General features: G+C 47.0%; 1 protein-coding gene across 3 annotated transcripts in view; it reads right to left on the reverse strand.

Annotated features, from left to right (window-relative positions):
• Positions 1-4535: 4535 nt before the first annotated feature.
• DLG4 (discs large MAGUK scaffold protein 4) overlaps positions 4536-21184 on the reverse strand; it is a 196663-nt gene continuing 180014 nt past the window's right edge. For 2 of the 3 annotated variants that reach the window (XM_033925295.1, XM_033925296.1), the window contains 7 exons: positions 20519-20546; positions 19956-20003; positions 17743-17844; positions 14835-15007; positions 13907-14016; positions 10547-10638; positions 4536-6950 (listed from right to left, as the gene is read on the reverse strand). In XM_033925295.1, the coding sequence (XP_033781186.1) occupies positions 6844-6950; positions 10547-10638; positions 13907-14016; positions 14835-15007; positions 17743-17844; positions 19956-20003; positions 20519-20546 (660 nt within the window). In that variant the 3' untranslated portion in view covers positions 4536-6843. The remainder of the gene's footprint in view (positions 6951-10546; positions 10639-13906; positions 14017-14834; positions 15008-17742; positions 17845-19955; positions 20004-20518; positions 20547-21184) is intronic. The other variant, XR_004537285.1, reaches the window with a different exon arrangement.

A 21184-nucleotide genomic window follows, 5' to 3' on the forward strand; every position in this document is an offset into this window, starting at 1 on the left:
TTCAGGATTTCCCCAATGAATATGCATGAGATCTATGTGCACGCACTGCTTTCGTTGAAAAAGAGGGCACGGGGGGAGGGGAGGGGCCTCCTACCCTTACTACTCCACTGGCCATACCTGTTATTTTGGACGGGCCTTCCAAAACTACATCTCCTCTTATCCTATGTCTTGCTCCCTCATCTTCTCCCCCTGAGCTGGCATTTGTTCACTGCCCGTGGCCCGGCCTCTGCCCCGGTAGACTTCGGCGCCTTCACGATCGGCGGATAGTTTGAAGAGCTAAGACATTCTGATTGCGCAAAAGCCCACATCGAGGGAAAAGAAAGACAGAGCATAAATAGAAAATAAATATGTCATTATTGTTTAATTTTGGGAGCATATAAAGATATTTATTTTCAGGAATCATACATAATAAAAGCATTCGCTACAGGGAGACAGACTCTCTTTTAAGTTTGTATAGTCAGGATGTATGTAAACTTGTAACCCGTTCTGAGCTCTCCTGCGAAGACGGGATTTCGTAACACCAAATAAATAAATGGTTAGGTACAGAGGACCCGCAAGCACAGCCGCAGTAATGAATTCCAGCAAAGGCCCCCGTCACGTCTCATAAGAACAGCCTTATTGGGTCAGACCAATGGTCCATTGAGCCCAGTAGCCCGTTCTCACAATGGCCAATCCAGGTCTCTAGTACCTGGCCAAAACCAAAGGTGTAGCAACATTCTAGAACCCCCAAAGAGTAGCAGGGTTCCGGAACCCAATGGACTTTTCCTCCAGGAACTCGTCCAAACCTTTCTTTAAAAACCAGCTACGCTATCCGCTCTTACCACAAACCCCTGGCAACGCGTTCCAGAGCTTCACTGTTCTCAAGAAAGGAGAAGGAAAAAATTTCAAGAAAGGAGGAGTTCCAGATAAGTGAATGACTGAAAAGAGAAAACACTGCACTTACTTTTAAAAAAAGTCTAGAAGCACTAACCAGAGAGACCTATAGAATAATACTTTCCTGATAAGATTGGTATTTAGTATAGAAATATTTGTGAAAATTCAGTTGAATTTCATGAAGTTAATGGGAAATACTGACGTAAAATAATGTTTAACTTTTTGATCCTTTTACTTCACATTCTTTAAGATAGAATTTAAAAATTGACAAAGTGCAATAAAACGTCAGTATTTTGCCCCCCCCCCAAAAAAATATTTTTGATTCTCTCATCGTAACAAACTTAGAGGCATGTTGTCCAAAGAGAATTAAGATTTTGCACTTAACATAGGTTAATAGCCCTAATTAACCCAAATTAAGGCCCCCTTTTATCAAGCCACGTTAGGGTTTACCGGCCGCTGCGGTAGCGTCGGAGTTTTTACCGCAGTGGCCGGTGATAAAAAAAAACCCCTTAACATGGCTTGACAAAAGGGGGCCTAACCGCAGTGGCTCTGCAGTAACCGTTCGGAGAATTTCCAGCATTTCTCCAGCAAGGATGAGTTGGATGTCAGAGAGGTGGGCTTTTTCATGGGGGCCAGGCCTGTTCATTCAGTGGAACTCAGGGCTCGAATCCAGGGGTGACTCCAGAAGATGCCAGGTGGTGTTGGGGGTGGAAATGGGGATCAGGAACCGGTTCATAGTCATTCGCACGTGTGAGACATCAGCATGCCAACCTTGCAGCGCAGACAATTTGGCACAAGACACCAGCGCGCCAGCGAAAAACTTACTGCTAAAGAGCTCCGACGCGGGGTGTGAGTGGCGAACCCCCCCCCAGTTTACTTCATAGTCTTTATGCTGCCGTTGGGGGGGGGGGTTGGGGGGTTGGAACCCTCCATTATAGAGTAAACTTAACTTTTTTCCAATTTTTTCCGGAAAAAGTTGTTTTCTCTATAACATGGGGGGTTGCACCCCCCCATGCCCCCCCCAACGGAACCCAAAGAGTATGATGTAAAGTTTGTTTCCTCTCGAGGTGACAGTGAGCGTGACTATGGAATTGGCAGTTGGGGGCAGCCTAGGGTTTCGCAAACGAAAATCCGGCCCCACGGCCCCGCCTGAGTCGCGCCCCATTCCGCCCCCCCCAGCCCCGCCCCCTCGACCCGTTTGCTCGTCAGGACGGCATCTGCTCACGCGCGGGTGTGACGCAATGAGGTCACGAGCATGGGCACGATGTCACCACGCGGCAGCCCGCGCCAGATGCCATCCCGATGTCGCTCGTCGCTAGACGCTTTTCTAAACCCGGGCCGGGTTTTGAAAAGCCATCTGGGCCCTCGAAAAGGAGAGTAACTCGCCTCAAAATATTTAACCGAGGCGAATAATTGAATATACTAAAGTATAATAAAGTAAGTAGACCTTGGCGCCAGCTTGCACTATTATCCGTCACACCGATAACATCGCATTAGCTGCTTAATGCAGCTTAGTAAAAAAAAAATCCCAATGTTCATTAGTTTGGGAAACTTTTCAGTTTACTTTAATTAGGTCATTCTGGTCTGCCGTCCTGTTATTTTTAGGCTCATTATGGGGTTGTTCTGTTGTAGATTCATCAAGGGGAGCAATTTTTGGAAAAGCTGCGGCTTGTGGGGTTTATGGTAAAAAGAAGTGTCTCTTATTTCAAAAGGCGTGTATAATAGGACATAAATTTAATTTAATTTTATTTCTTATATATCGTGAGGTTCAAAGCGGTTTACAACAAAGATGCATTAAAGATACAATAAAATAAAAATAAATAAAGATATATACTTGGAAGTTCTCTAACTGTCCCGAAGGCTCACAATCTAACTAAAGTACCTGAGAAAACAATTATTAAAAATGGTGAAGATAGAAAAGATCAAAAACAGAGATAGAGACAAGATAGACATAAATGTATTATGCAATTTTGGTTATCAAAAGAAGCTCCTAGTTTTTGGCTTTGGAGGAATCAGTTTCATCGTCTATTGTTATGTGAGACTTGGGAAGTTAGGCGTTCGCCTAGGAAAATTCGTATGTTTATGGAAATTTGGGATCCGTATATTCAGAATCTTTCAACTAAGGCAAGAAGTTTAATTCTTAATGATTTACATTGAAGCTATGATTATTTATCTAAAATTCCAGTTCTTTACTTTTATTATTCTTTTATGTTTGTCAATTTTCATTGGGTTTGGGGGGGTTTAGTATGATTTTTTCAATAAAAAAGTTAAAAACTAAATTTGGGGGGGAGGATAGGGAAAAGGGAAAGGAGGTAGGAATTAGGGGGAGGGTATTGAGAGATGGAATGGGTATTTTGGAAATATATTTTGAAGAAATGAAAGATATTTGATGGAAATTAATATGATGAATTTTAATTTAATGACTATTTTATTGTAATATAATATTGTATATTTACTGATTTCTTCAATAAAAATGTTATAAATTAAAAAGGTAGATTCATGAATTTGACTGAAAATGCTCCAAAATGTAGGTACCTAATTGAAGACTGAGCAGGTGTTAGAAAATTGAACAGTAATGACGCTACCAATTCCTTTACATATATATAAAAGTGGCCCATAGAGAGGACGTAGGTTTGATTTCCAGGCCAGTTCTTCTGCTTCTTAGTTATCATGCAACAGTGACACCTAGTGGCCAGATTTAGGGCTCCTCATTGCATGATTCTAGGTGCCCTTGCGTGTGGCCCCCAACCGAGGACTGTCACCACAGTGATGAAGCTAGCTGTGCTGGGAAGTTTACAGCCGTGTCCCGCAAATTTTTTTGATGCCGCAGCGCATTAAGCTCGGCGTTGCGGCTAGAGGGCATTCAGAAGTGCGCAGACACCAACGCAATGATGTCACGCCCCTGCGCGACACCACGTTGAAGCCTGCGCACGTGCGGAGACCCTCCAGCGGCGGTCCCGAGCCTGTTTCTACACCGGCCGGGGTTACTGATGGAAAAGAGGTGCAGGTAGAGGTGGAGAGACCCTGGCGCTGGCTGACAGCCTACAGGATGTGCCTCTTGCCGTGAGAGGCACATCCTGTAAGCAGTCAGCCGGCGCCTCTCCTTCTTGCTGGCGTCTCGCGGCACGCAGTTTGCGATACCCTGGTTTACAGTTTACACACTTTTATCATTCTTAATATACCACCTAACTGGTTAGGCCAGGGGTAGGCAATTCCGGTCCTCGAGAGCCGGAGCCAGGTCAGGTTTTCAGGATCTCCACCATGAATATGTATGAGATGGATCTGCATGCGCTGCCTCCTTGAGATGCAAATCTATCTCATGCATATTTATTGTGGATATCCTGAAAACCTGACCTGGCTCCGGCTCTCGAGGACCGGAATTGCCTACCCCTGGCCTAGGCAAACCCAGCGTGTACAACAGGAGAAATCCATCTCAAGTCGTTCCAAGTGAAGGCATATGGTACAAATCACATTTTTGGATCTGAATGAACTGGAAGCCCAAGAGAGCTGCGGAAACTGTGGCCTGCTCTTCTCTCCGTCAAGATCCAAGCCAACGAACACAAATAAAGGAAGACAGTTCAGTAAATAATTAAAATTTTTATTTTTCAACGTAAAATCATGAATTATAGACTTTGTTATTTTTTTTTTAATCTCTCCGTTTTTTTGTTTTTTAAATCTTTTGCTTTGCAACCGTGTATTCTACATATTATATAATACGGATGTGCTTCTGTGGTTCTATCCGTTACCTTTTCGGACTCTCTATACATATATATATATACACCTGCACAATGCAGTCTGCATCACCGTTTCTCCAAAAGTGCACTGGACGACCACTTCAAAGAAGGGCAGTGAAGGACAAATTTGTTCCAGATGTATCAACTGGCTACTGGAAGGGAAGCATGTAAGCACTTCTTTTGCAAAGCACTGTGGTGGAAACAGTGAAGCAGACTACAGCATGGAGGGGTCGAAGCAAAAAATTTCACTTTCTGGATTGTGGCGATACCGGTTTAAACAAAATAAAAAAAAAAAAAAAGAGATGGGACAGGTGGAGGGATAAGAAGAAACCAGAATTTATACCACCACTGAATAATTTGCCAAAGCTAGACAGAAGTTCCCCTATAAAAATTGGTTCAGGGGTGCTCCCACTTTTGCTCGATTTGCAAAATGAAATAAAGGGGGGGGGGAAATCTTGCAAAGTACCTTCTCTTTTTTTTACAATACAGACACCTGCACTGTGATACTTTAGTATACTCAAAATAGTCACAAAACAGATATAGATATATTTTTGTGTTTTTAATCACCCTCCCGCCAAAAAAATATAAAATGATTAAAGTCATTAAAACTTCTTTTCCGCTAGTCTGTTTGCCATCAAGAAAGCCACATTCACCGATGTCCATGCCACAAGAGAACCAGAAAATAAATAATTTAAAAGAAAATAAAAAATAACAGAAAAAAAAAATAAGCATTAAAATCATAACTAACACACAGACCCTCCTAGTTGCATGGAAATATTAAAATGCTCTGATGGGGAAGAGAGAGAAAATGTTGTTTTCCAAAATTGCAGAGTTCAGTTTGATACCATTTGTATTTCATAGTTCACTTTGACCCTTTTTTGAAGGCAAAAAAGCCCTAAAACCAAACAGCTTAAAAAGAAACACCTTAGAAACCCCCAAAAAGAAAATCACTACATCTCACATACATTTCTGGGTCAAATATGTCCTCCTTTGCCCCCTTTTCCAGGTATGACTGTTAAGTTTTAGTTGCAGAACAAAAGAAGAACCAAAAAATTGTCTTGTTCAAAAAACAAGCATCTTCCTTCCTGGCAATATTTCTCTGTATGTCTTTCTGGTTTTAATTTTGTCTGTCCGTCGCTGGTAATAGCCTTATTGGGAGAAAACCAGGCCAGAAAATCCATAGCAGCCCTCACGCCATTTCTCATCCGAAACAAAACCCAATGATTTCTTCTGGAAACAACCCCCCAAAAATGAAAATCCAACGTACACATACAGAGCTCCAGTTTGTAGAAACATTTGTCCTTTGTTGCAAAGTCTAAACTGATTTTATTTCTAAATGTCTGCTGTCCTCCCACTGTGCCTTCAAAGGTTTCCCGCCGTTCTGCTGTCCTTGTCGATGGGATAGTTTTAAAATCTCCATCTTTTGCTTTATGGCAGGATTTCTTCTCTTGGGTTTATGTTTTTTTTATTATTACTATTTTGCTGTCACAGGTTGCATGCACACATGGGTCCACTGGCACAGAGGAGTGCTCGTGAGAGAAAAAAAACTAAATCAGTTGGAAAAGTAAGACAGCACAACTTTCATGGATGAATCTTGGGGGAGGGGGATAGGAGAAGGTATGATATCTTATTCCAGGTGAACTGAACAGGCAGATCCAGTCCTGGCTTTTCTGCACTGCATGCATGGAGTTGTAGTTCTGATATATTTATTTTAGGATAATTAAAAAAAATCCTAGTTTGTAGATTCCAGTGCTTCCAAACTCAGCCTGTTCCTCGATTGCTGTCTCCTCCCTGATGGTACTGAAAGCCTGCACAGATCCTTCTGACTCCAAGAGAAAGGTTTGTATGAAGCTGTGATCTGAACCAAAAATCTTTGCATGAAACTGGAACAAAACCAGGACCAGAGCAACTTATTCTGCTAATCTGGAGTGAAGTGGGATCCCTAGATGGGAAGAGAGAGACAGAGATGAGGAGTCCCTCTTCGGACGCCAATAAATCAAGTCTCTAGGCCAATGGATCTCAACCTTGTCCTACAAGCGCATCTCACTAGTCTGGTTTTCAGAAAATCTGAAATGAATACGCATGAGGTGCATGCAGATGTAGCTCAAGTATATTCACTGTAGCTGTCCAGAAAACCTGACTGGTTAAGTCTGGCTCCAAGATAGGCTGAAGAACCACGGCTTCCAGGCCGCTGAAGGCAGGCAGGCGCACTAGCAAATGGATGACTACGGAGGTTCTAGAGTCTTTCCCGGGCTGGGATCCAGATGTATGGGCCAGACAACTCCTCTACGATCCGTTTCACCTTGTGGTAGACCTCTTCAAAGCTTTCTCCCTCTACAATCGCTGCAAAGGACAGGGAGGACGGGAGAAAGAAAGCAAAAAAATCAGAGGTCAGTTCCCTTGTTATTCCATAATTTAAATTATCCAGTAAGGCATTCAGTATTAAATAAAGATAAGAATTCTCAGGTAGTGGGAATGGCTCCTGGCACCAAGCTTTCTGACTAGCCTGTACTCAGTGCTCTGTCCAATTCCACTCTCTGAGCATGGCTTGCTGGAAAGCATTTGTCAGGATAATTTTACACTGCACTTCCGTTTGAATTATCATAATTTTCTTTTGTAATTGGAGATTTATAGTAGAAAGAAGTGCACTTTAGATTGCCATAAACTTTATTCCACCAATAAGACCTATACAGATATGCTTGCACACCGAGTAAGAAGTATTCTTATCTGTTTTTCATGTGAATGAGATCTTAGAGTTTAGGACGAGTGGGATGAGTGGATAATTCTCTTGTAATAAAATGGATTGTTCCTGATTTCCCTGGGGAAAGGGGGAAGGAGATTGGGGAGAAAAGCATAGGGGGGGATGGAGGGATTTTAGGGTTGCAGGAGTTGGGGCGGAAAGGGAGGGAGAGGGAAAGAAAGTTTGAGGGTTAAGTTTGGAGAGGTTGGCAGTGAGTTATTACGAAGAAGTGTGGATCTAAAGGACTCAGCCGCTTCCGGTCTATTTACGTCCTTTGTTATATGCTGCAAGGCTGAGATAGAAGGTTGCGTGCACACTGGAGGAATTTATTTTTAACCTTTGGACATTTGTTGTTATATTAGTATTTCTGATTCCTGTGTTTATACTTTGATCTTATCTTGTGAAATGTGGTTGGTCGTGTTATGTCAATAAATTTGAATATAAAACCTAGTAGAAAAATACTTCTTTATCAAGAGGATGGTATGGAACTAGAATTGCCACCAGCAGAAGTGGTGGAAACCAAGGCCAGAGACAAAATCTGGACATGTTTGAGGCCGAACAGGAGGGGGGGGGGAAGGGCAAGAAGAACAAAGCCAGGCCCAGTTGCACTAATGCCAGTGACCGTCGCCAAACCTTTTTTTTTTTTTAACAGCTTTCATGACAATCGCGTTTGCCGACCCGACGCAGGAAACGGCTCATCGCGGTCTTTCGTTCCCCGATCCAATTGTGCGAATAAGCTCATTAATATTAAAATGCCATGTAAACTCGTAGAGCGACTGATGCTCTAACATGGCTTCCCGATGCAGTAAAAAAAAGTGAACGCTTTTTAGTGATCCGGGTTACCTGCCTAACCTTTGTTTTTTAATGGACACAGATGCTCTGCATTTTACCCATGCACAATATCTGCCCCATTAGAAAAAAAAAAGAAAAAAAGCACACCCTCCCCTGCTGATGGCAGCCCTCCATAACTAACTAGTACCCTCCCTCCCCTTCCCTCCCCCCTGTGCCAGTGAAAATGGCAGGAGGAATACCTACTTCCTCCTGCCATGCCAACCTTACCTCCCCAGTGTGAGAAAAAATGGGAAAAGGGATGCCCACTCCCTTCTGCCATGATGGCTCCCAACCCCTGCATCAGTGAAATGGCAGGAGGGATGTCCACTCCCTCCTACAGCCGAAGACCCACTTCCACATCAGGCGCCCCCCAAACATACCCTACCCCTTTTTCCCCTGAAAAAAAGGACAGGAGGGATGCCCACTCCCTCCTGCCACTTTAGGGAGTGGGCGTCCTTCCTGCCATTCATGTCTCAAGGGGGGAAGGGGGCGAATGGCAGGAAGAAATGGCCATCCCTCCTGCCAATTTTTACTAGCATGGGGGAATTCCTGGTGCCACGTTTGTCAGGGGTCATTGGGAAGGGCCGTCATCGACCGGGGGAGAGGGGGGGATTTTTAAAAATCTTTTTTTTTAATGGGGCAGATATTGTGCGTGTGTAACAGTGCCAATTTAAAAAAAAGAAAGAAAAAAAAGGTTTCCTGCCCCGAACAGCTAAATGGCAGGAGGCTTTCCCTGCCGGCTCTGTGCATGTGTGCGAGTCATTCTCACAGCCATCGATCGAACAGCAGGGTCGGGGGATTATGAATCACTTGCATGCAGATTTCTTAGTGCATCAATGGCTCTTTCTGAATCGGCCAAAAAAATCAGATTGGAGCCCACCCACGTGGTCTTACCGATCCTCTTAGTGCATCTAGGCCTCAGCTGGATCTGGCCTCTGCTGGATTAAAGCAGGGAGCAAGGGCCAGCCTGGTCATGGAGGAGATTGGGATGAGTTTAGGGTTCAGAGTTTTCTGGTTTTGCCAGGGATCCTATGGACACAAAGGAGGTGGAAGAAGATATCTTCTTTTTCAAGGGTCCCGCGGCAACAAGGGGGCATCCGTGGAAAATCAGGGGCGGGAAACTGCACGGGGACACCAGGAAATTCTTTTTCACTGAAAGGGTGGTTGATCGCTGGAATAGTCTTCCACTTCAGGTGATTGAGGCCAGCAGCGTGCCTGATTTTAAGGCCAAATGGGATCGACACGTGGTATCTATTCACAGAGAAAGGTAGGGGAGGGACATTAGGGTGGGCAGACTAGATGGGCCGTGGCCCTTATCTGCCGTCTATTTCTCTGTTTCTATTTTTCTAAAGGTGTAATAATGAGATTCAAACTTCTAGAACAAACACACTAGAAGTTTGAACCTCATTATTACACCTTTTGAGTGATTTTCCTACTTGTGTACACTTCCCTTTAATCACTCTTCTCAGTAAAGTACCAGTTTTCTGGTTTTCTCCACAAACCACTTAGACTTAGGGATCCTATGGAGGCAGTGATCGCATTTTCTGGGAGGAGGGAGTCACATTCATTGTGCAACGAGACACCGAGATGTAGGGCCCGCAGCTGCAGGGATCTCAATGCATTGCGTCCAGCTAAGGACAGTCAATGCAGTGATTCAAAGTGTCAGATCCCAGCCCTGGTTCCGATTGAGTTGCAGGTATGAAAGAACAGGAGAGAACTGTACCTGAATCTCCCCCCTCCCCCCCAAAAAAGGACAGGGTAGCACCCTCCCCCCCAAAAAAAAGGACAGGGTAGCAACTCCTACGATTCTGTGATCCTAATTGCACTCCCTTTTTTCCTCATATGACAGTTCCCCCTCCCTTTATAAGAAGAGCACCCCCCCCACACACACACACACTCCCCCCCCACCCCCACACACAATGAAAGAACTAGATTATGGCAACTAACGGTTATTTATTTGGTTAGTTTTAAATCTTGTCCTCCCCAACGAGCTCAGAACGAGTAACAAGGTTGTATGGTTGTGGGTTTTCCTGTTTGATCCACTAGGGACATTTTTTGTGTGTGGAATATTTTCGTCTGTTTGTTGCCTAGAAAGTCGATTGGGCGGTATAAGACATTTTAAAATAAATTTGAAACTTGTTCTCTACGCTATCATTGAACCAGAGTTCCTTTATCAAGCATCAATAAAAACCTGCTTATACCAATACCTCAAGCGGAAAGTATCCCCAAATTGACAACATCCTTCCCCTCCTACCCCATTACGCCAAAAATACACCCTCCTGGCTCACAATGATAATTACCCTCCCTAACATAAAACGAACCCCCTCCCTTCATACTGAGAGCATCCCCTCTTCCCTCAAACACAAACCTGAGAAGCACTCTGTGAACTCCTGCTCCAGTTTGGTTGCTCTGTCGAAGGCTTTTCGGGCCTGCTCGTCTGTTATTCTTTTATTAATTTCTCTATGAGGAGAAATCGAATGGAAAAAGATTGGCTGGTGAGTGAAAACCTCTTTGAAGGTGCAACCTCCCGAATTGTACACAGTATTCGAAATGAAGTCTCACCAGAGTCTTATACAGAAGCATCAATACCTCCTTTTTCCTACTGGCTATTCCTCTCCCTATTCACCTAAGCATCCTTCTAGCTTTCTTCGTCACCTTTTTGACCTATTTGGCCACCTTAAGATCATCACATATTATCACACCCAAGTCCCGATCCTCTTAAGTGTACAAAAGTTCTTCATTCCCTAGTTTCAGCCCAAATGCATGACCTTGCATTTCTTAGCATTAAATCGTAGCTGTTAAATTTCAGACCGTTCCTCAAGCTTCACTAGGTCCTTCCTCATGTTTTCCACACCATCAGGGTTATCGACTCTATTGCAGATTTTCATATCATCCGCAAAGAGGCAAATCTTATCCGACAACCCTTCAGCAATATCACTTACAAAAAATTAACAAGAACAGGCCCAAGAACTGAACCTTGAGGAACACGGCTGGTCACATCCCTTTCCTCCAAGCAATCTCCATTGACCACTCTCCTCTGACTCTTTCCACTCAACAAGTTCCCGATCCATACCGAAGGCCCTCAGTTTATTGACAGTATTAGACAACTGTGTGGAATACTGTCAAAGGCTCTCTCCAATTCTCTGGTCACCCAGTCAAAGAAATTGATCAGATTTGTCTGACAAGACCAGCCTCCAGTGAATCCATATTGCCTTGAGTCCTGTAATCAACTGGATTCCAGAAACATCATTATTCTCTGTTTTAAAAGTATTAATTTATTTATCTATCTACAACCCATAGAAGCAGAGCAAACAGGCAAGACAATCAAGTGATTTTATTGGTGTAAATTATCCTGAGCTGGTCCTAGAGCAGGGGTGGGCAACTCCGGTCCTTGAGGGCCGCAATCCAGTCGGGTTTTCAGGATTTCCCCAACGAATATGCATGAGCTCTATTTGCATGCACTACTTTCAATGCATATTCATTGGGGAAATGCTGAAAACCCGACTGGAATACGGCTCTCGAGGACCGGAGTTCCCTACCCCTGTCCTAGAGGATGACATACAAATGGAAAGTGGAGGGACAGTCTAGAGCAGGGGTGGGCAACTCCGGTCCTCGAGGGCCGCATTCCAGTCAGGTTTTCAGGATTTCCCCAACGAATATGCATGAGATCTATTTGCATGCACTGCTTTCAATGCAAATTCATTGGGGGAAATCCTGAAATCCCGACTGGATTCTGGCCCTCTATGACCGGAGTTGCCCATCCCTGGTCTAGAGCAGGGGTTCTCAATCCAGCCCTCAGGGCCACCTAACCAGTCAGGTTTTGAGGATTCCCACAATGACTATGCACGAGATAGATCTACATACAATGGAAGCAGGGCATGCAAATCTATCTCATCCATAGTCATTGTGGGGGATCCTCAAAGCCTGACTGGCTGGGTCTGTTCTGAGGACTGGGTTAAGAACCCCTGGTCTAGAGCAAGGGTGCTCGATGTTGGCCTTCGAGGTCCGCAACCCGCTCAGGTTTTCCACAAAGAATATGCATGGGATCGATTTGCATACAGCCCAGTCCCATCCAGGCATGTCCTTTTGCAAGCTCTGCAAGGGCTGGACGCATTGTCCTTTAAAGCAGTGGCTCCCCACCCAGTTCTGGAGGACCACCGGCCTGTCAGGTTTTCAGGATAACCTTAATGAATATGCATGGAACAGATCTGCATGCCTGTCACCTCCATTATATGCAGATCTCTCATGCATATTCATTAGGGCTATTCAGAAAATCTGACTGGCCGGTGGTCCCTCCAGGACAGGGTTGGGAGCCACTGCTTTAAAGTGATAGCATGTTGGGAAGAAAGAGGGGGGGCGATTGAGGAGTCGACACGGACGACAATTACTGCCATACAGTTGTTTTGCCGTTTTGAAACTTTCTGACCGAGACCCCTCGACGTCCGTTGAGCGAAAATCCTTTTTTTGGATAATCCACAGACCGCTGCTATTGGTTGTTCGAGTGAATGCATTGAGTGTGAAGGGTGTATGAGTTAGTAGATGGAAGAGAGATTCATTAATTGACGATATTTATAAACTGTGAAAAAATTATGCGCTATGTATAATCAATTAGTGATACAGGTAGTTTGATTTTGTTTAAGTTATTAAAAGTATTAGAAGGAAAAATCTTTTTAGTAACAATAAATAGCTGTTGCTTGTTTGAGTAATGAATATGCATGAGGCAGATTTGCATATCTGGCAAACAAATCTGTCTCATGCATATTCATTAGGGATATCTTGAAAGCCTGGCTGTTTGCAGTGGCGTAGCAAGGGGGAGGACGGTCCTCCCCGGGCGCCATGTTGGTGCGGGCTCTCTGCCTCCTGCCTTATGCCATGCTTCCCCTCGCCGCACGCGTGCCTCCCTTCCCCCGTTAACTCTGGTTATTCACTGACGCCAGCAACAACTCCAACATGCCCCTTGCAACCACGTCATCTCTCCTGCTGATATCATTTCCGGGTGCTGGGCCCAGGAAGTGACATCAGAGGGACAGCCAATGGGGTCATGAGGAGCACGCTGGCGTTCATGTTGGTGGTGGTGGTGAACGACTCAAGGGAAGGGGAAGATGGGGCACTGAGGTGAGAGTGGGGGAGGCGCCTCTCACCCTCGCTACGCCACCGACTGGTTGGACAGGTTTAAGAGCCACTGGTTTATAGGATATCCCGCCCTCAGGCCTGCCTGGTTCCATCCATCCCTGCCCCTGTACGCCCACGCCTCGCCCTGCCCCTCCAGCCTGTTCTCATCGGGAGGTATGGCACCCGCGCACACCACGCGATGATGTCATGTTTGACGTCACTGCGCTGCATCTGCGCGGATGCCCCCTCCCATCGCGTCCAGACACGCCCTCTAAAAAGAGGACATGTCCGGGTACATCTGGACTTCTGGCAACCCTACCTCCGCCGTACGCATCATGTATATTGTCGATGTATTGAACACCAGAGTGGCTGGGTGTGTCCTGGGTTGAGAACCACCGCACTGAATTACGCGATACGGGTTTTCTTTATTTTGTAATTTTTATAATCCCCCAACCGGAAGATAAACATAGAACAAGTCCATGAGTTCCTCTGAAAGCTTGCAAAAGGACATGCCTGGATGTAACGGATCCAGCAAGGAAGTGCCGGAAAGGCCGATGTCCCCAGATATGAGTGGATAAGGGGCTGACCCGTGCTGAAGAGGGCCAAGGGTACTCACAAGATATTCTCGAGAGATTTTGGTCGGATAAAGACGGCGATGGGGTGAAGCTGAGCTGCCTGCAGCCGCCGCACGGCATTGGCTGATACATCCAGGATACAGTGCTTACCCTGCAAAGCGGGAGGAAGGGGGACGAAGGAAGGAAATGCAGACATGTGGGGGGGGCGGATGGGATGAGCGGTAGACGAGGAGAGAAGCAGTAGGAAAAATGAAGTGAAATGAAAAGAAGGATGGACGGAGTGGGGCATGGAGAGGAGGAAAGGAGGACAGGAGAGGAGTCAAAGACAGGATATATTAGAGATTAGTCAGCAAAAGGTCCAAATCAGATCTGGGTTCCTGGGGCGATGTGAGGCTGGGCAGATGGCACAAGGGAAGCTCAGAGCTTGTCACTTCTAGAACTCGATGGCTCAGGGGGGTGGGGTCATGGGACACAGAACTGGTCACTTTTAGGAATGAGGGTTCGGGGGATGGGCACCGAAATACAGAAACTGTCACCTAGGGGTACAGGGGATGGACAAGGGGGTCACAGAACCTGTCGAATTTAGGAATGGGAGTTCAGGGGATGGGCATACAGAGAAAGAAACTGTCACCTTTAGGAATAGGGGTTCAGAAAATGGACAAGGGGGTCCCAGAAACTGTCACCTTTAGGGTTCAGGGGATGGGCCGCAAATTATATAAACTATCACCTTTAGGAACAGGAGTTCAGGGGACCAGGAGAGGAATAAGAAGCTTGTCTCCTGTACAGTTGGAGGTTCAGGGACTGGGCACAGGGATACAGAGCCTGTCACCTCTGCAACAAGAGGTTCAGAGATCGGACGCAGGTACACAGACCATGCCACTATGACCGGAGGGGGGAGGGGTTCAGAAAATGGTCACAAGGACATAGAACTTTCTACCATCTCTAGGTGTCAGTGATAATGTTTCTTACCTGCTCAGCCACCTCCCGTACAGACTGGACACTTGTCCCGTACAGGTGGCTATTATACTGGCCGGCCTCGATGAATTTGTGGCTTTGAATGTCCTTCTCCATCTTTTCCCGCGATGCTACAAAGTGATAGTCCCTTCCGTCTACCTCATAATCCCGTTTCGGCCTGGTGGTGTCTGCAGCCAGGGAAGAGAAAAAGAAGGGTCCTTCCTTCACATGCCCCAACAGAAAAAGATTCATCTCCCTATAGAGTAAGCCAGGGCCTGAGCCCTCTTTTGTAGGTACACCTAGTCCCTCAGAGTTTGGGGGCCTGCCCTGATGAACATGCATGAGATAGATCTATTTATTTATTCACTTTGCCATATTTGATAGAAGATGGCGGACAATAAAAAGACCAAAGAAGAAACTGCAGTAATGGTGTACAAGACGCCAAGTCTTTAATGAGCAAACATAAATATAATCATAGGCGAAATCATAAAACAGTTTGCATCCACAAGGGTTGGTGAACCCGGACCCGATACTGTCCGTGTTTCGAAGAAACACTCCTTCCTCAGGGGTCCAAAAGTATATCATATACAAGAAAACCTTATGGATAACAACTGGAGATAGCGATATGTTGAACAGCTTGGCAAGCTGGATAAGGTCCTACGTGGTGCAGAAGACAATTAGCTCGAAATACACTTCTCCCTCCATATTCGCTGTGATAGGGGATTAACAGACCCGCGAATACAGAAAAACCGCGAATAACTTTTTCACATGTTATTCGCCTTTTTTTTAAAAATTAAAAACCATCGTGAATATGGTGAAAACGCGAATAACATGGCGGGAGACCTGGCCTGTCCCTGAAGGCGAGGCAAAACACGGCGAAGAACGTGCCGGGAATCGGCGATTTTCTCTGTAAACGCTTGGAATCAGCAATTTCTCTATGCGAGCTGACGTAATTTTTTTTTTTGGGGGGGGGGAGGAGCCAGCAAGCTAAAAACCGTGAACCATCGAAACCGCGATTGCTGAAACCGCGAATATGGAGGGAGAAGTGTATACCCATATCGACGACGATTAGACAGGGAAATGCACAGAACAAAGGGTGGCGAAGTGGCCTACTGGTTAGAGCTGCTAACTCAGTCCCCTGAGATTGCGGGTTCAATCCGAGGGCTGCTCCGTGTGACTCTGGGCAAGTTACTTAACCCTACACTGCCCAAAGTACCTTAGTTAAATTAAGAGCCTGCTGGGACAGAGAGAGAAAACACTTAGAAGGACAGATTACTAATTCAGTGTAAGTCACTTAGGGTATAATTATTTACCAAATAGATCTCTGCCTCCAAGAATAAAGACTTTTGGGGGTCATATGCAGTTTATAAGCCACGGACTGAACTAACTCTGGATATTTAGTGCTGAGGCATGTGTGGCTCCCAGCACTGATTATCCAGGCACGTGCACTGACCAGGAAGTGGAGGACCGGCCTAGTTGTTGACGCAGAAGCCTAAGAACCTGGGGAACTGGGTTTGATTCCCATTGCAGCCAGGGCCCAGGGTAGATGCTAGGAAAGGGGCCCCCCAAAGCTTGCTTGCAGGCTATCCTTCTTTCAACTTCAGGCAGTTTTGGGTCCCCAGTGACATGGGGGCCCAGGGCAATTTCCCTGTTTGCCCACCCGTAATGCAGCTTCTTGTGACTCTGGCCACTGCCCCAAGTACATAATAAGTATAATATGTACATTGCCTTTGATTGTAACCACAGGAAAGCAATATATCAAATCCCATCCCCTTAAAAGTTAACCAAGCAGTGGCTGACATTCAGCTCTGTGCCTGGTTAACTTGGAGTATATAGTTAGGACAGCTATTTGCTATTCTAACTTGATGCACTTACTTAGCTAGTTAGCAGACAGAATATAACTGCTAACAGGCAAAGTTGTGGCTCCGCCCATTCTCTATCTCTGGCCAGTGGCGTAACGAGGGTAGGAAGCAAGTGGGTCGGTGGCGACCTTTCCCCCCCCCCCGCATCCTCCTCCCCGCTCCCCCTGCTCCTTCTCCACACCCCACACTACACTCATAACATAACAAAGTATTTGTCTACCGCAATACCTCTCAGTCCTATGCGGTTCACAACTCACACCCTCTCTTCCTCTTGCACCTCTTTAAATCTTCGCCAGCGTCAGCAGCTTCTTCAGCCTGCAGCTTGCACCGGCGCTGGCTTTCCTTCTGATGGCGCTTCCTGGGCCCGTGCCCAGGATGTGACATCAGAGGAAGAGCCGACGCTAGCGTGACCACTGCTGGGGATTGCTGTATGCGCCAAGAACGTTACAGAGGTACAAGGGAAGAGAAGCAGCATGCGCACAGCAGGAGGGAGCAGGGAAGGCGCGTGTGGAGGTGGAGGTGGGGTGGAGAAGGGGGCAGGGGAGGGGCGCCTCTCACCCTCGCTCTGCCACTGATCACATCATACCTTATACTACCAGTCTATCTTGTTGAGAGGACTGGAAGGACCGTATAGGTTTTTAACTGCCATCATCTACTATGCTGCTACGTTGGCCAGTTCAGTGGGGGTTTAACCGGGCAGGGGCCCCTCCTGCTGGGTTAAACCATTTTGAATATTGACCCTTTGTCTGCTGTCAGATAACACGGTCTCTCCTGCAATAAAAGATGAATCTCCCTATATAACAAATAGGAAAAGATTCACCACTACATCCTCTGGATTTAAAGGCCGCCTTTCCCCTTCCAGATGGATCCAGGGATCAGGAATCGGATGTTCTGACATTGCCGTGGTCAGCGGGTTGTTCTTGGCAACCGCAATGTCGGGATCTGGCAGAGTTTTACTGGGAAAATTCTGAGGCTTGAAGCTGTAGCTGAAATAAGAATTTAAGCAGGTAGGATGTGGGACTAGCACTCCTCCGTATGAAGAAGATCGTACAGAAACTCACGGGGGACACAGGAGCCAAACTTGTCCGGGAACTCTGAGAGCAGGTCGTCATTTACTCGGTCTTTCGTAGGACCCAGAATAATGATGGGACGGGCGTAATGAACTGCAGAGAGAGAGAGAGAAAGAGAAAAACCTGTCAGAAAGATCTAGAAGTCAGTTTACACATGTTCCGCAACATCGGAGAAAGAAAACCAGAAAAAAGGCGTTTCATTTCTACTACGCGATGTGCAAAGATAGGAGAAAGATGCACATTTCCCCCCCCCCAAAAAAAAGAAAGAAAATCAGGCTTTCCCAAAAGAAGCATAAAAACCGTCTAATCTTGGGTGAGAAATGGGGAAGAGCTCAATGCGCGCTCTTTGATATTCATCTGGTACTGACCACTGTCAGTTGGGTGAGACCAGACATTCAATGCGGGGTCTAATTTAGAGAGTTGCGCGGGGACAGAAATCCCACCCATCCCCGCCCGTCCCCACCAGGATCCTCTCTGTCCCCACCTATCCCCACCAGGATCCTCTCCGTCCCCACCCGTCCCCATCAGGATCCTCTCCGTTCCCACCCGTCCCCGTCAGGATCCTCTCCGTCCCCACCCATCCCCGTCAGGATCCTCTCCGTCCCCACCCGTCCCCGTCAGGATCCTCTCTGTCCCAACCAGGATCCTCTCCGTCCCCACCCGTCCCTGCCAGGATCCTCTCCGTCCCCACCCATCCCCGTCAGGATCCTCTCCGTCCCCACCAGGATCCTCTCCGTCCCCACCCGTCCCGCCAGGATCCTCTCCGTTCCCACCCGTCCCCGTCAGGATCCTCTCCGTCCCCACCCATCCCCGTCAGGATCCGCTCCGTCCCCACCCGTCCCCGTCAGGATCCTCTCTGTCCCCACCAGGATCCTCTCCGTCCCCACCTGTCCCTGCCAGGATCCTCTCCGTCCCCACCCATCCCCGTCAGGATCCTCTCCGTCCCCACCAGGATCCTCTCCGTCCCCACCCGTCCCTGCCAGGATCCTCTCCTTCCCCACCCATCCCCGCAAGGAATTACCTCCATCCCCGCCCGTCCCCATAGAAAGCAGCAATTACTTCTGACAGGATCATCAATTCCACAGTTTCTTTTGCTGTTTTCCTTGTGGAATCTCTTTGGTGGAACCCTTTTTTTGTTTTCTGTTCAGGTAATTAACTTATAAACCCCCTCTTTTACTAAGGCTGACGTGTCCATTATATGATATGGACGAACCCTGCTTCCAAAGCCTTCCATCCCCGTGGGAGTCCCGTGGGCCAGAGGGGGGTCCCCGTGGGAGTCCCGTGGGTTAGGGGGGATTCCCGTGGGACCCGTGGGATTCCCACGATCCCCGTTCCCGTGCAGACCTCTAGTCTAATCTCAGATCCAACGCTGACTGAATTATGTCCGGCCACTGAAATAGCTTGGATAAATCAGGACAGCCAATCGGACACTTACCCCGATTAATGGACTGAAAAGCCCCTCCCCAACTCTACGTCTGGACCGCTCTGCCACTACTCGGATGGCCCTCCATGATTAACTGGACAGGAGCCTCTCGGGCCCAGTTAGGCTCGTTTAAACATCTACCCCACTGTCTCCTGTGACCGGGCCAGAAATGTAAGATGACCAGGGACAATCCAGGCTGCTGTGAAGAGCAGGAATTCTATGAGTGTCTGCTTTAACCGCCACGACCGGTGATAAGAAAAACCCTAGCGCGGCTTTGATATAAGGGAGCCTATGTGAAGCACTATTTATAAGGCAGCATACTCTACACGCATCCATTGGCCATCTGAACGGACAACCTATATGAAAATCGGCCTGTCTATGTCCACAGGCATTTTGCTTCTGTGACGTACTGACGCCTGCTGAATGTCCCACTCTCTGAGCAGTTATAATAGTTCGCTGAACGGCTACATTTAGTTAGGGTTACCAGCCGTCCGTCCGGCTTTTCAAAACCCGGCACTTTGCCCCCAGGGAGGACCACCCCCACACCCCCCTCCATTTCTACTCCATTGTGTAGAACTGTTGTTATACTCCCCCCAACCTAAAAATGGCTTTCTCTTTTGCCAGCTAAAAGTTTGCTTCTGAGAGAAGCCCAGATGGAGAGGGGGCAACTTTCGGCCCAACCATTTGCCCTGGCTTTGAAAACCGGATGGCCTGTTGAACAGTTTAGTTAAATAAAAGAGATAAACAGAGAGTAAATCAGAAAGGGAGAAAAAATAATTACCTTCCATCTGTGTAACAGTCTCATAACTCAAGACGGTGTCTTCCCGACCTGCCAGGTTGTACAGAGATTAAAAAAAAAAAAAGACTAATCAACTTACTGAGGCCACAGCACACTCTTTAATGAAGCTATTTGGGGGGGGGGGGGGGTCTTAGAAATGGAACAGCATGGACTGCCATGAGGCACGTCTGAAGTGCACAGGCAGAATTGGGGAATGGGGGACCTAATGGTGCTGAAAACTAAAGAGCTGCCAAAGGGGCCGACTCACTCAGCGGGCGATCCAGGGTCCGCCCCCAGTCTGCCCCACCCTGCCCATTGCTCTGCCCTGGCACAACTGATTGGTAGCCAAAGGCCTCTCCGTGCCGCGGCCGCAGGAAACGCCTTCATAAAACATCGTCTCCCGCCGGCGCGAGATTAGCCGCAGCAGATAACATTTTCTGAAGGCCACGGCACGGGAAGGCCACTCGGTGGGAGACTGCAGCTCATCGGCAGAAGTGCGGGAGAAGACCAGCAAAAGCGGGAAACGTGGCGGATCTGAAACTAGGCGAGGAAATGAGGCCACTTACTTTGGGATCCTGTACCGCTGCCCCGATCCTAGAGAGAGGAGAAAGAGAGGGTTGTTACAAATTCACAGATGCAATGATGAGCAGGGGGGAAAATTGGCCCGTCCCCAGCATTGCCAAATGGGTGGTTCAGCCCTGTTTTGTGGCAAGCATACTGTTCAGACACCGAGATCTAAAGCCTATCCCCTCCCTCATTTCTAAATGCACACTGAAGAGCATCACAGGCACTCATGAGGCTCCATGTGGTCCACAGGGCTATGATGTCATAAAGCTGCTCACTGCCCTGCCTTTTAATAATAATAATAACTTTATTTTTCTATACCGCCATAGTCAGACGACTTCTAGGCGGTTCAACATCAAAAGAAGGCTGGACATTCAGTGAATTACCCATGCATGAGGGGGGAGTTACAGGAGAAGGGTTGTAGAGGAGGGAAGTGTAAGAGGGGGGTGAAAGAAGGAGGGGAAGTGAGAGGGGAAGGAATTGCCTGAGGAATGCTTCGAGTTGTAGGGGGAAAAGTGTAGTGACCCTGTGACCTCCGCTCTGAGCTGGGCACATCCTATGCTTCTTCATGCTTGTCGGATAACTCAGAGCAGCAATGAGGGAATCTGAGAAACCTTCACTGGCAAACAAGCCCCCTACCCTGACACGATATTAAGACGGTGGGTCCT

This window comes from Geotrypetes seraphini, chromosome 16 (assembly GCF_902459505.1).
Source record: "Geotrypetes seraphini chromosome 16, aGeoSer1.1, whole genome shotgun sequence".
Lineage (NCBI taxonomy): Eukaryota > Metazoa > Chordata > Amphibia > Gymnophiona > Dermophiidae > Geotrypetes > Geotrypetes seraphini.